The sequence below is a fragment of the Pestalotiopsis fici genome, assembly GCF_000516985.1.
Source record: "Pestalotiopsis fici W106-1 unplaced genomic scaffold PFICI_Scf_2, whole genome shotgun sequence".
Classification (NCBI taxonomy): Eukaryota; Fungi; Ascomycota; class Sordariomycetes; order Amphisphaeriales; family Sporocadaceae; genus Pestalotiopsis; species Pestalotiopsis fici.
The window spans coordinates 2,212,240-2,225,882 of record NW_006917092.1 but is presented as its reverse complement, the minus strand read 5'-3'; the positions used below and the strand labels follow the sequence as shown (position 1 = coordinate 2,225,882).

Below are 13,643 nucleotides of genomic sequence, written 5' to 3'. Positions count from 1 at the left end.
ATGTAGCTTCAATCTTCTTGTTATTCAAGTCGTACACTGTTATGATCATTTGCTCGAGGCTGAGGAACTTCCTCCCAGAAGGCGCTCTTTGGCGCAAAGGCCAGGCGGGTAGCTAGTGCGCCTGCTTTGGTCGCCTTTTATGACTGGACATCAGGCATGAGTTGTCGTATTCTCAGCTGTGACGTGTAATGGGGCCGGGATATTGATTAAACAGAGGCCAAACTAGACTGATGTTTCGTTCAACGATAACGCTGTCATCGGTCGTGTGTGGTGGCATCGGGCAAATTGCCTCGAAGGCCATGAAGTTGAGCTCGTCGTTGATGTCAATTTTGATCTACAAAAGACGTGGCCCCTTTTATTCTATGGACTTCTCCAGAGTATATTGATGCGTGTCACCTTAAACCAACTCACCGGTCGGAAGCTTGTTCGACAAATATCCGCGCTCGGGCGCAGACATACAGGCAGTTAGACTTGTGTGACAACAATAAAGAGTTGACACTGATGATCTTCTCACGGACGGCGTGCCATGAAGGAAATGAAGAAAAGAAAAGAACAGCGCCCGAGCACACAGATGACGAAGGTGTTGATCGTGATTGATGTTTGATTTGACAATAAACCATGCAATGATGCCTTCAATGCTGCATTGGGTTCTGTTGCTTTCGATCACGATAACTGGGCATCAACGATACGGTATGCAGTTGAATGGGAATCTTATTGGGCGTACATGTATTGACCTATGAACACCAATGCCTTGATATCCCAACGACTGCCGAATAGCGTTGGGACACACATCTTGAGTAGCTTGCCTGCATATTTATATTTGGAGGATCTGCCAATCAATTCTACAAGTCTCTTCACCGAAATATTGACGGAAACTCTACACGTGTTGAAGTGCACCCAATTATTTGGTCAAAGATAATTTCCGGCCCCAACATTAAAACATCTTCGTGACAGAAGATGTTGTGCCAGGGCAGGCAAATCACTTTTGATTTCCATTCGTTTCTGCATGAGACAAGGCGAGGAAAGAAGCAAGTTTGACCCTCCATCGTCTAACGCAGAACGTAGTACTGCATACTCAACATGGTATATCACAGTTCTTATTCAGGGCTGTATGCATGAAAAATGACTGAAATGCGCATATAAATCAGAAAATTTGAAAACATAATGGTTGCGAATGTTGAGTAGGATAAGTAAGTCAATGACTCACTTCCCCTGAGCTTCTCCAATCAGAGTGTTGGGCTACCCTGGAGGAGGTGCGATAGCCATGCCCGGCAAAAATTTTCAATCATCTGAAGGCAAATATCTTGTGCCAGTGTGAATATGAAACCATTGGTCGTGATGGCGATAGTACAGGCGATATCGCCTGCCACTTTAGCAGGGATGTCCTCTACTGTGGGATACTTACACCGACACGGGGTCTTGGGTCTTTGCAACCAATCGTCTGTACCCATGCTCGTCAAACCCTAAGGGAAACTGTGCACCTGGCACTACGCCAACTCAAAGGGTAAAAATCCATCATCGGGCGCAAATTGATTGCTCCTTCGCGTCGACTTGTATATGACCAGAACAATGTCTTTGGTGCATTTGGGGGCGTGATGCTGCATCTGTGGCGACAGGACACGTCGTGATTTGAATAGTGGGATCCAAGTGCTCCTATTGCACCACATATCAAGGCAATTCCTCTCGGTGGGACTGTATCCGCCTGCTTATCCAGCTTTGACAACTGTTATTGGGAGCATTGTGCTCGTCTTGAGTCGTGCGAGCGTACACAAGGGCTCAGCTTGATAGTTCCATGCCTGATCTCGAGATACCTAGATGACGTGCATGAGTAGCCTCGCCAGGTCAGCTGGCTTCACTCCACTGATGAAGGATTTCACAAGATGTTGTCGCTCCAGAAAAGATAGTGCTGATGCCTCACGTTCTGCACGTTCAAACGCCCGACGACGACGATCGAGATGGGAGTCGTTGCTCAATGATAACCTAAGGCGTCTTGACAGCAATAGTCTTTCTCCCTAACATGTATGCAATGTTTGATCCACTATTGGGCAGCTTTTCATGACACTCGACCAGGCTTTTTTTTCGAGAGCGGCTCTTGGTAATCCATGGCTGCGACAAACTCACCGCCATTCGGGGACCATTGAAGCTGCGCACTCGATCCGGCGTAGACGTTGTTGACGGTTACCTAGATACGCTGGCGACCGAAGGAAAGTCCGAAAGCGCAACGGTGACGACAACAGCAATGTCGAATGACAGTCTCGAGGGCTATCGCCACTCCTGTCGCCACTACTCGTAGGCAGGAAGCCTCGTCTCCATACAGCTGAGGAGGTTGGGATAACCGCCTTTGAGAAGATTTCTTAATCCGGTCGATCCATGCTAGCTGTGCCAAGTAAAGAGGATACTCAAAGATGTCAAGAAGAAGTTTTTCGTGTATTCCTTGATCTCACTAATGTTTGTGTAGGATTGGTATAAGCGCTCAGCTTGCCTCAGACAGGGTTTGACAGTAAGCAACACCAACCATCAAGTCCTTTAGACAATCCGAGGGGGAGCTGAAAAGGAGACAGAAAGTCCCTGTAATATAGGAATGCGCGAACTCGTGGCAAAAATAGAGACACTGGCTCATATACGACACGCGCGTGACTCAGATCTGCCAGTCTTTATTGCCAATTGCCATTGCCACCTTGGGAGACTTTCAGCTTGTCATGATCTAGTATTGATTGAGATTCGAGCCAATCAGCAGCGGCTCCTACTTTGTACACCGCCACCAAGAAGGACCTCTCTCTAATCCATGGCTGACATTTAATAAGCCAAAAACTCTCTTATTTATTAGCAGAAGAGACTGATTATTGATTGCATTGAGTCGTATTGCGGTAATTACCCATTTTCAATGTGGAACCAATAAAGAGTTGACCGTTGATAATGCTTAATAGTCCAGGAGAAAAAGGGCCTCAAAAGGAGTGCAGCTTCAAACGAGGATTCAGATTTACCTAAACAAATCGAGTTGCATATTTGTGGATCAAACGACATTTGGAGTTACCGAGAAAGATGATGTTACTGGATCCTGGTGGTCTTCTTCTTCCTTCTTCCCTTTTTCCCGCTTATGGCATATCTCATCAACTACAATCTTGCAGCTTACTTGCCTTGGCGCTATGCCTTGTGCCTTGTGCCTTGTTGTTGGAGTTGGAGTTCCTAGAGTTGCTGCAACCGCCCGATTATATACGTTGGTCAATGCCATTCCTTAAAATAGACCCTATTGATACACTACGGGAATGTAAAAACGAGGCCATAATGACTAGGAATTAATTCCCAAAGTGCACGAAGCCTTGCGAGCATAAGGCTGAAGCTATATTAGCTGACAGTTGGCCCCCAATACAAACCATGTTTTCTCTCGGTGTGTTTGTTTTACTTTTTCGACCACATTATCTTTGTTTTTGCATCGTTCGGTGAAGGAAGTGGAGCGGGCTCCCGCCCTGTAAGCTACCTTCAGCTAACGGACGTGACCAGCCGAAAGCTCTGTTGTCATGACTTTGGACATGACTTCGTTCTCGTTATCAAACCGCGCAAAGCTCATGCACGTATGAGAGGTCAATTGAGACTCAGTTTTCTTGAAGCTTCAATTATCAAGAGCTGGAATTTGGTTGTTGATAGGAAAAATGAAGTCGATGGGAACGAACGAATAAATGTTGGTGGAAAGAAACGAGGGGAATGGGTGCGAACTGGTTCGCCTGTGCGGCTTAAAATAAGGCAACCACCTAGTTGCATGGGTGGAATTTAACGACACTTAGGGGGGCGACCGTAGCCATGGCTCCCAATTTTGGTTTGGCCTCATCGAAATCCGGCCTTGGTCGCGAACCGAGCAATAAATCCCGACCAGATAGATATATCTTCGCTGAGGAGCCTCAAGTTGTGATAGAATAGAATCGCTATTCTAACTGCAGCTTGTTTGCTATTCGTTGTCCCCTTTCCAATTCCCAGGGTCACCGTTGTCGTTATTTCCGACATGCCCCGCCTACGTTGTCATTCCGCCTAAATCATTCCGTGCACAAAATACGTTTTCGGCGCTGCTGCTTGTGCTCAATTTCAGGACCTTGCCGGATTGAGAACCCCACACTCTGGTCTGCTTTTGAGCAAACCGCGGTTCCTTTGATTTTTCGCGACTCTAGTAGTCACAAGATCAACCTTTTTCGTCCTCTTCTGTCGGTGCGTCGTCCTTTCTGCCTGTCAAAAGGGCCACTGGCGAGGAGATCATGTGATTAACGTAAGCAGAAAGGGCGCAGCTGCTCCTATCCGGCCTGGGCGGACGACTCATCAAATTTGAATGATTCATCAGACTTGTTGCCACTTGGGACAGGCGACGACAGCTGAAATACTGCCTAGAGTCTCTGAAAAATCGCCAACAGGCAGAGGTTGCGAGGCTGCCTAAACACAACTTGACCTTCTATCGGTTGGAACCTATGTCAAGGCAACTCAGAAATAACTCACATAAACGGCCGAAACGCCTTACGTTCAGACTCGCACTAGATGAAAACCACGATGACGGGTAGAAAACCAGGAGATCTTGATACGTCGTTTATCAAGTCTCTCAGGCGCGCGAACCAGCTGCAATGTCATTTGAAAGACTGCGCAGGCAAATTCGCCGACAGCGATGAGAGATTAAAACAGCACTTCACAACGACTCATCAAGATATCCTAGACAGCAAGAAAATGACTTTAGCACAGCTTATTGGTGACTGCCGAAAAGCCAATCAAAACGAGGGAAAAGGGGTCGAGCGGGGGTTTGTACTCCCTTTTTTTTTCTTCCTTCTTGACAGCACCATGTCCTCCTATCCAATCAACTAATAGTCCTCTAGAAACCAAGTCAGCTCTGGACATGCTACAAAAGATATTTCTGCCAAGGACTCCAGACTTGATGAACCAACCTCCCCCACTGGGGGCAAGTCACCTGAAAATCAGACAGCCACTCCTAGATCCAAGGCAACCAAGCCTAGTAATGCATCTTCAGATCCTGCCTTTGGTCGGAGACCGCAGACCACTCATCGTGGACTGTATGACCCAAACAACCCTTCCAAAGAGACAACTCCAGTTAAACTTAGGCAATCAAATAGAGTGAGAAAGCAGGATACTCAGTCGCAAGCTCCACTTGCTGAGGAAGCCACGTCTGAGGAAGACCATATTACTCCTCTTATTAAACAACCAGAGACTCGTCCGATTTCTCAGGAACAACTAGTTGCGGAAGTTAAGGGTATATACGCTGGCCTGGTAATGGTTGAGAGTAAGTGTATCGAGGTCGACAATGCTCAGAGCTCGCAAAATGGGGGGAAACTTAACAACGAGCAATGGCAGGCCTTGATTGCTTTGCATAGGACTTTGTTACATGAGCATCATGATTTTTTCCTTGCCTCTCAACATCCTTCAGCCAATCCTGCACTACGGCGGCTAGCCTCCAAGTAGTAAGTTCTCTATCTCATATGCCTCGGATGAATATACTCATATCAAGTTTGCAGTGCTATGCCAGCTAGGATGTGGCGCCATGGAATTCATTCATTTCTGGAACTTCTTAGACATCGGTTACCAGCGTCGCTGGAACATATGCTTACGTTCATTTATCTGGCCTACTCAATGATGGCCTTGTTATATGAGACCGTGCCCGCGTTTGAAGACACGTGGATAGAATGCCTAGGCGATTTGGGGAGATACAGAATGGCAGTCGAGGACGACGATATTCGCGACAGGGAGGTATGGACATCTGTCTCGCGGCACTGGTATTCAAAGGCGTCGGATAAATCACCGACAACTGGGAGGTTATACCATCATCTGGCCATCCTGGCTCGCCCCAACGCACTGCAACAGCTCTTCTACTACACCAAGTCTCTTTGCGTTCCCACGCCTTTCACGTCAGCTCGCGATTCAATCATGACACTCTTTGATCCCATCCTAAATGCGACAGCGCAGAAGTCTCGTCTTCCTCCCATCGACTCGTCCTTTGTCAAGGCACATGGAATTATGTTCAGTGGCAAGTGTCAAGATGATTTCTTCCCTGCAGTGGAAGGATTCTTGCAAGACTTGAACAACCACATCGGCAGAAGCACCAGGCGTTGGATGGAGGCTGGGTATTACATCGGGATTTCGAATTGTTGTGCGCTGTTATCATATGGAAAAGACGACAATTCTATATTCCAGACCATCCGTCCACCACGGACAGACGGTGCCGCTGATATCACCATGGCGGAGCCTGATGATATGCCAGAGGCTTTCAAGAGAGCTCTGCATTTGACCCAGGGTACACAAGAGGTTGTGTTCCGGCGCCAAGCCGACCCAAACATCCTTCCTTATTTCCATACAGTTCTTGTTTTTATGGATCACCTTATCGCTTATCCATCAGCAATGAGCTTGGTTGAGAAGAGTTTTCCTTGGCAGCTGGCGGCTTCCTTACTGAATTTTCTACTCTCGTCGTATCGCAACTACGAGCGTATTAATAGCAGCGAGTTTCCCCAGCCAGAGAATGAAGTTCCACGACCGCTTCCGGAAGATTTCGCTATGAAAGGCTTGCTCTGGGTTGACAAGTATTACCCAACTGACTTCTTCCGAAACGACAAGATAGACGACGATGAGAAGTACTTTGAGGTGGCATCAATGACGGAAGAAAGAATTGAGCGAATCCTCTGGCTGGGCTGTCGTATGGCGACTCGCAGCAACAAATGGCTCACATATGACAGCATCACTCATGAATTTGGAGTAGGATCTGACTACGCCACGCATTTGACCTCGACTTCTGCAGACCACATTTCTACAGTTATGGACGACACGGAAATGACCATTTCTGGTGAAACCCCGGAGACGGTCAACTCAGAGCTTCCTACCGCTGCAACAACCAAGAATCTTGGGCAGGCTGATCAGCTGATGATGGACGTAGAGGAAGCTTCTCAGAGTGGCCCCATGTTCACACAATAACAATCAAAGTCGTTGATCCATTTCATGATTAGTGTGTTATTTCTTTTCTTCTTCTATCTACTTTTGGCCTTGGTAGTATGTGTAGTTCAATGTCGTGGTCAATTCACCACAAGATTGGCTGGCTCTCTTACTACTTTCCCACCCATGCACATGGCCCATGTTCATTCAACATTCCGATGAAGTCGGATAAAAGTCGACTGACAAGGACCGTTTCCGACAGGGGGCTCACCGAACTTTCGGGACTCGGTGAACATACGGTATCAACAAGCAATCCATGGATACAAAGGATTACCATACCGCCAATGCTGTTAGTATACAGTGCCGATGCCTGAGGTGGAGGTGGGCGATCTGCCCTTCACTAAGCTCGGGTGGGGCCCCAAAACAAGGCAACCAGGAACCAGTCTCAGCATCCTTGGAATTTCAAATCCTGTTTCATGCTTCCATCAGATCAACGGTTCCTGCTGAAATGCGGCTCAATCCAAAGGCAGTTACCATCAAGAACCACAATTGTATAGAAAGAGGATCAGCGAATCCTACTTTTTTCAGCCGCTGAGGTCAGTGTGTCGGGAAATGGGAAGGGCTGGGGGAGACACGGATCGAAGATATGCCGCAAACACGGACGCAGGGCGACCGTCATTTGGGCTAGGTTTGATACCAGCATAATCAGGCGTTCGGTCGGCATCATACCATAATTACGGGTGGTTGAGTTGAGTTTGCCTAGATATTACGTTTACACGGGATACATGGCTAATTGTAGTATTTAATTACCGTTGTCGCAGAAATCCACAATGTCTCTGATACGAACCGGCTCAAATGGGACAGTAGTAGCAATCTACAATGTCGCAGTGAATTGCGTTGTACTACTCAATCAGTCTTGAGAAACCAGCCAGACTGCATGCCACAAAAAGGCGGGACCCAGGGTCTGACATCTTTGGCAATATTATTGCTTTTGCACTTTTTACAGTCTCGATTCGCATCCGCGTGCGTTTCAATTCTACGAATCAGGAATGTCGTCCATGAAGGTAGATTTCATTTTACTATGTAATTCTGCACTTTTTTTTTTCTTTTACACACACACCCACCACACCCACCTTGGCAACCGCTTGAAGATCAGATAATGTTTGAGAGCTAAGTGAGGGGTCATGTAGGCAGTAGATATGCTGCATTCCAGCTCACCGAAAGGCGCCATTCGAGTGCATATTATGACCCTCAAATTCTGATGGACTATGGAATAAAGCGCCCACCGGACTTTCACATGGTACTCGCCTAATTTTCTAATGGTTGGCTACTTTGGCCTTACAAGGCATTGTCTTGCGAGGGAATTGTAACCGATTTTGCCTTGTTTCTTAGGCAGTATCATGGTGCGAAGGTTGGTTCAGCAAAAGGGTGGGAAGTTGCGAAATCTTGGAGAAGGCAGAGCAAGTGATACAATTGTTTGCGTGGGCCGTTTCAATTGGATATGATACATCGAGACATTTGGAGAGAGAGTCGTAGTATGCGCTCTGTAGGATAACAACAAATCCAACTCTGCTGGGAGTTGTGTTGCAGCATGGCAAAGGTGGGGTTACAATGAGGGGCCCTTTTTTTTTTTTTTTATTCGGCGAGTGAGGCACCAACAGCATGGCATATGCAACCGTGAGATCACACAATTGTAAGATGCATCCCTCCGTGGTAAATGATCATTCCAGAAGCGCTTAAATTCCTTGATACGGCACGGATAGGACTAGAATTTTGGGGGCCAACAGGGGAAAATCGCTTACAAACAATCCTCATTAACATATTATTACCCCACAGATTTAATGGTTACCAAGGCAGCCAGGAGTTAGGCTTCCAGCAGCTGGTGTCGGTGAGCCGTAAGAAGATGACGATTAGTCGCAGAGTCCGACCACAAACATCTCACTTGCAGTAGGTCTCTCATTTCCCGGGCGTTCATGAGCTTAAAGCCGCCAGAGACCCCAAGGTTCAAAAGACCCCATTCATTGTAAGCACTCGCTGCTCACCACACACACAAGAAAAATGATATGATGCAAGGAGGAGTATGAAGGCTTGCGCTAATTGACGATACTGATCAATAAAACATGTAAGACGACGGAAACAGATACTGTGGGAATTGGAGACTGCACGTCGGAGTCCGGACACCGGAAACAGACCCAATAGGACCAGAAAGCACAACAGCTTGCATTGCAGCTTGATTTGATGCTATTGACCACTTATTGGGCTGTTCATCACTCATATTGTGGGGGAGCTGGAACCCGAAAGCAGCAGCCCTATCAGTAGTATATACTGGGTAAGTTGCCCGATGCACATGAGGGTTCGTGCATCATCGGTGCAGTAGTATATAAACTGCACTTATCTCGTTGCCCACTCAGACGGGCAGCCTCGTTGGTTGCCTTGAGTATATCCATCCCCACGCGCGCATTTCGCGCGGCAATGTGGGACACGGGCGCACATGGCCATTCTCGTGGCCTTTCTCGTGGCCGTTCTCGTGGCTTTGTAGCACGTTGCCGCCACGTTGTAATTCTTTGCGCGAAAAGCAACGAGAAAATCAACAGAAATCTGTGTGGCGCGATAGCCTTCCTGTACAGCTGTACAACGGAATGCAAAGTCGTATCTCCACGAATTACTTTGCGGTAGCTCATCCAGCCACATTTGATAAGGACTAATTATCAGCAGGCTGGGCTGCCGCTCTTCCAACCGATCACTCACGATCTCATTCTCTCTATAGTTCTGGGGGTCCCTTGGGGGGGGGGGCACATGACTGCACCAGGCAGGTGTTATGTCTCAGATCTTGATCATGGCATCAAAAGCCACACCCACAACACCATTGGACCTTCGGTGTGAGAATCTTTTCATGATTTCGTCAGAATGCAAGCATCATGATAATGGCCTTGAGTTCCATACTCAGCGGGTTACTATAATTGGTGCGCACCGAGACGCCCGATTCGGTGGATGAGGGGTTTTGACTTTCACTGCAATTTAAACTTTGACAGACCCTCTCAATTCTTCCCCACACAAATTCTCCCGAGTCAACTCACTTCCCGCCATTTTTCGGGGACCGAAACACCATATCTCCATGGCAGTCTCCAATACTACTCGGCCCCCGAATTATCTCGAGACTGTCGCAACGCCTCTGGCGCCTTTGGCGGGGCTAAAATTGCAGTGAAAACTTGGGGGCTCGAACAGCACGAAACTATGATAGGGCCATCTAGGCACCAGAATAAGCACGGAAATGATTGGCCAATGAGCGCCATAGCCTCCAACATATAGCTGAAATTGCGCACTCGAGTTTCATCATTCACGAGGCTGATGGACAATTTTCATCGTAATTGGCTTCAACGTCGCGCCCTCAAGATTGCGTGTCGAGATGATCATCTGGGAACATCCTTCGCCGTGGTATCCGGCGCTGTCTTGAGCGGTCATCTTGCTAAGAAATCGGAACTCGGGGCAAAGATGCATTAATTCCACAGGTAGAGTGATTGTATAATCCCGTGATATCCGGTTCCAGCATCGTGGCTTTGAGGTTTGCCTCGTTTTTAAATAGAATTATACAGTGGTGCCGATGACGAAGATTGAATGGCGGAGTTGCTTGGTAGAAGCTGTCCTCTTTGATGATGATGAAGAAACACGTGAGGTGCTTCTCTCAACGAATAGTTGCAAGTGAGAACCTTTGCCAAGTTTGCCGAGCCGGCGATTGATGAGTAGACAAAAGTTTGTGGTCTGCAATCGCCGGTCATAATATCGGAAACATTAGAATATCACTGCAAGCCATGACAGCATTACTTTAATATGAGCAACCGTGCCGGAACACACGGGATGACTACACCGACAAACCACGACAATGGACAAACAAATCTTTACTGCTGAACTGTATGAGTCGAGCTTACAAAATATATAAAGTGTTAGTCTGAGTGTGCTCAACTCTCGCCTCGGTCCTGCAAGCTACAGCGGCACATTCTAAACGTTACGATACAGAAGCAAGGTTACCGATGGGCATATGTCGATCTTGTCTTCTGAAATCTAGTCTTTGAGTTTCTTATCAAGAGGAAAGGCAATATATTGGATCTCTCATGCATAGAGATAGCTCTCAAGAGACGGTATGCAGACCATTTAGTACTATGAGAAGCATTCTCAACGCGCCAGACCGTGTCACATTACATAAGTACAACGGAGAGGTGGGTGTGTCACATTGTCATGTCACTATCCGAGACTTATCAAAGACTCAGCACCTATATAATGGTTTCGGTTGGAAAGAGAAAGAAGGAGACAGCCATGGTGAATGATTGTCAATCAGATACCTGGATGCACGAGCTCATCGAGATAGCTGTTGCAGAGATCCATTTTGATATATGCTTTGACTTTTGATGCAAATCGATGCATTGACTTGGATTTGGCATGCATCTCACAGGCGAGCTTCATCGATATATTGGACGCTATGGGCAAGTACATGAACGGGCACATCATCACACAAGCATATTGTCATTGCCGACACTGCTCTTCAGAAAATATTGACTCGGATCCATGGGCGATATCTCATCCCATTGGACTTCTATCAGTATGACTGTGGTCGTGGACAAGTGTCGTGTCACTCTTGGTGGTCTAAAGCTCAGTGTTATTTCCCTGTGTTGCTTGATGACTAAGACATATGTCTAGTGCCTGAATAACACTCACTCTCCGATATCACCATGGCGATATACTCTTCACAGTTGAAAATCAATTCTGTTTCAAATCTGCAATCTCTTCGTCTCATGTATGTTCAATGGAGTTTACCTTGTGTTATCAGTCTACAGAGTTGAGGCGGCTCGTAGCCCACCCAGCAATAGATCAAGATTTGATACTCAACCATTTCATGCCGCAACCCGGAAAACTCTGCTTGTCATATCCACCAACAGCCTTGGAATTCTATCCAAACATGCCGGCGCCATGAAAATTCTTCCTTGTTTACCCACTCACACTCGCTATAATGCTCGATAACTGGCCTTCTTTCAACAAGCCTTGAAGCAATTCAAGGTTTCATCACTGGTCCGTTGGCAGAATTGGCATTGCGTCTGACTACGACCGCTCTCTTTCCACGAAGAGTTGTAATCAAATGACATCAGGAGATTCTGGGTTCGATCCCCAGGCGGACCTTCCTTTTGCCTCTCTAGGCATCGTGATGATTCTTTTTGTTGTTTTGTCGTGGTTGTGGTGAGTGTGAGGGTGTAGATGTGTGTTGTCCCTATAGGATCCTATAGGGCGTTTGGCGGCGCAGTGCTAGCACCTGGCGGCAGCAGCTGCAGCTGGTCCCGGTCCCAACCCCACTATTAGCGTGCAGCATAGTCCAGTGTACAGCGTTTGTAGCAGGTGCGATGCTTCAAGGCAGCACTTGTCTCTTTTATTCTTTTCCCTCTTGTTTATCTGTTGGGCGAAGCCATCAAGTACATACACATTGTCGGTAGATGACAGAATTGCCTTGAATTCTCAGCTTCAACACCTTTTTTGATCTCTCACGACCACTCTGCAAACTCCATTCCATCTCCACACGTCTTTTGCAACGCAGTGTTTCTTTGACCTAGTCTTCCCCATCCCATCCTCTCAATAAACTACGCACAATGTCTGGACGTGACCACCTGCCTCCCCATCCGGATCAAGATCCGACGGAGACTATGGCCTGGGTCCATCTCACAGCCCAGGACTGACGGACCCGGCCACGTATGGCCTACATGAGAATCTGAAGGTGGTCGCCATCCAGCTCCAGCACGTGACGAAGACTCAAGCATTGTTGCTAGCCAAGATTGACAAGGTAGAACGGGACTTGACCGACCTGAAGCGGGAGCACCGCCGCATGAGTGGTGGAGAGTCTGCAACAACCGAAAGCGCCAGTCGGCGTGTTTCTGGGACCGCATCGAGCACCGATACTAGAAGCAAGGCCAAGGCCACCGAGGTAGACGTCGACCCGTAAGTTCTTGACTTTCACGTTTTTGATTGGTGGACACCTGTTAATGGAATACTTAGAAAGCAAACCGAAGCCATCGACGCTCTTAGATAGAACTACCTCGTAGAGCTCACCCAAACTTTTGAAGGGTTTATCCAAGAGCCCAACGTCAAGATTTACGTCAACAGAACAACTGGTGCAGAGCCATTTGCCTCTGGATATGCTGAGTTCGTTGTCAACCGCCTCAGGGCTATCGACGAGAAACACCCTGCCATCCCCAGCCTCAAGAGGCTCAATTCGGACTTGGAGGTAGAACTGTATCTCTTTCTGGGAAGGCTGCACAAGCAGGAGAAGCAGGATTCTGCCGCGGACAAGAAGCGCACCAAGGCCTCAAGCAAGGCCGGCCGTGAGTTTCGAGCCAGAGAAGGAGGTTGCCGAGGCTTGTTCTCCGCCATCAGCTTCTCAAAAGTCTCGCGATGGATTAACATCTAACGAGACTACGCCACGTACCAAGAAGCGCGCAGCTGCACCAATGCGTCCGACTCGTCCTGCCAAGCGCACACGCTTCATAGTCGAAGGATCCAACGAGGACGACGATCAGGAGGACCAATACAAAGAGGAAGAATACATGGTGGAGGAAGACGAGAAGGATAAAGAACTCTAAACGTGAAAGAAAAGAAAAAGAGAAAGAGAGAAAGAAAAGAGAAAGAGAGAAAAGAAAAGAAAGAGAGAAAAAAGAAGAGAAAAAGAGAAGAAAAAACGAAAGAGAAAAAGAGGAAAAAGA

The 13,643-nt window shown here is 47.4% G+C and overlaps 2 protein-coding genes across 2 annotated transcripts; both read left to right on the top strand.

Moving 5' to 3' along the window:
- Nucleotides 1-4,530: 4,530 nt before the first annotated feature.
- Nucleotides 4,531-6,948, top strand: PFICI_02868 (uncharacterized protein; the record flags this gene model as incomplete). Its single annotated transcript, XM_007831449.1, has 3 exons — nucleotides 4,531-4,772; nucleotides 4,848-5,447; nucleotides 5,502-6,948. 3 exons carry the CDS (start codon nucleotides 4,531-4,533, stop codon nucleotides 6,946-6,948), a joined length of 2,289 nt encoding a protein of 762 aa, XP_007829640.1.
- A 5,588-nt stretch (nucleotides 6,949-12,536) lies between these two features.
- PFICI_02867 (uncharacterized protein) lies at nucleotides 12,537-13,523 on the top strand (the record flags this gene model as incomplete). Its single annotated transcript, XM_007831448.1, has 4 exons — nucleotides 12,537-12,599; nucleotides 12,662-12,882; nucleotides 13,048-13,265; nucleotides 13,318-13,523. 4 exons carry the CDS (start codon nucleotides 12,537-12,539, stop codon nucleotides 13,521-13,523), a joined length of 708 nt encoding a protein of 235 aa, XP_007829639.1.
- Between the last annotated feature and the right edge of the window lie 120 nt (nucleotides 13,524-13,643).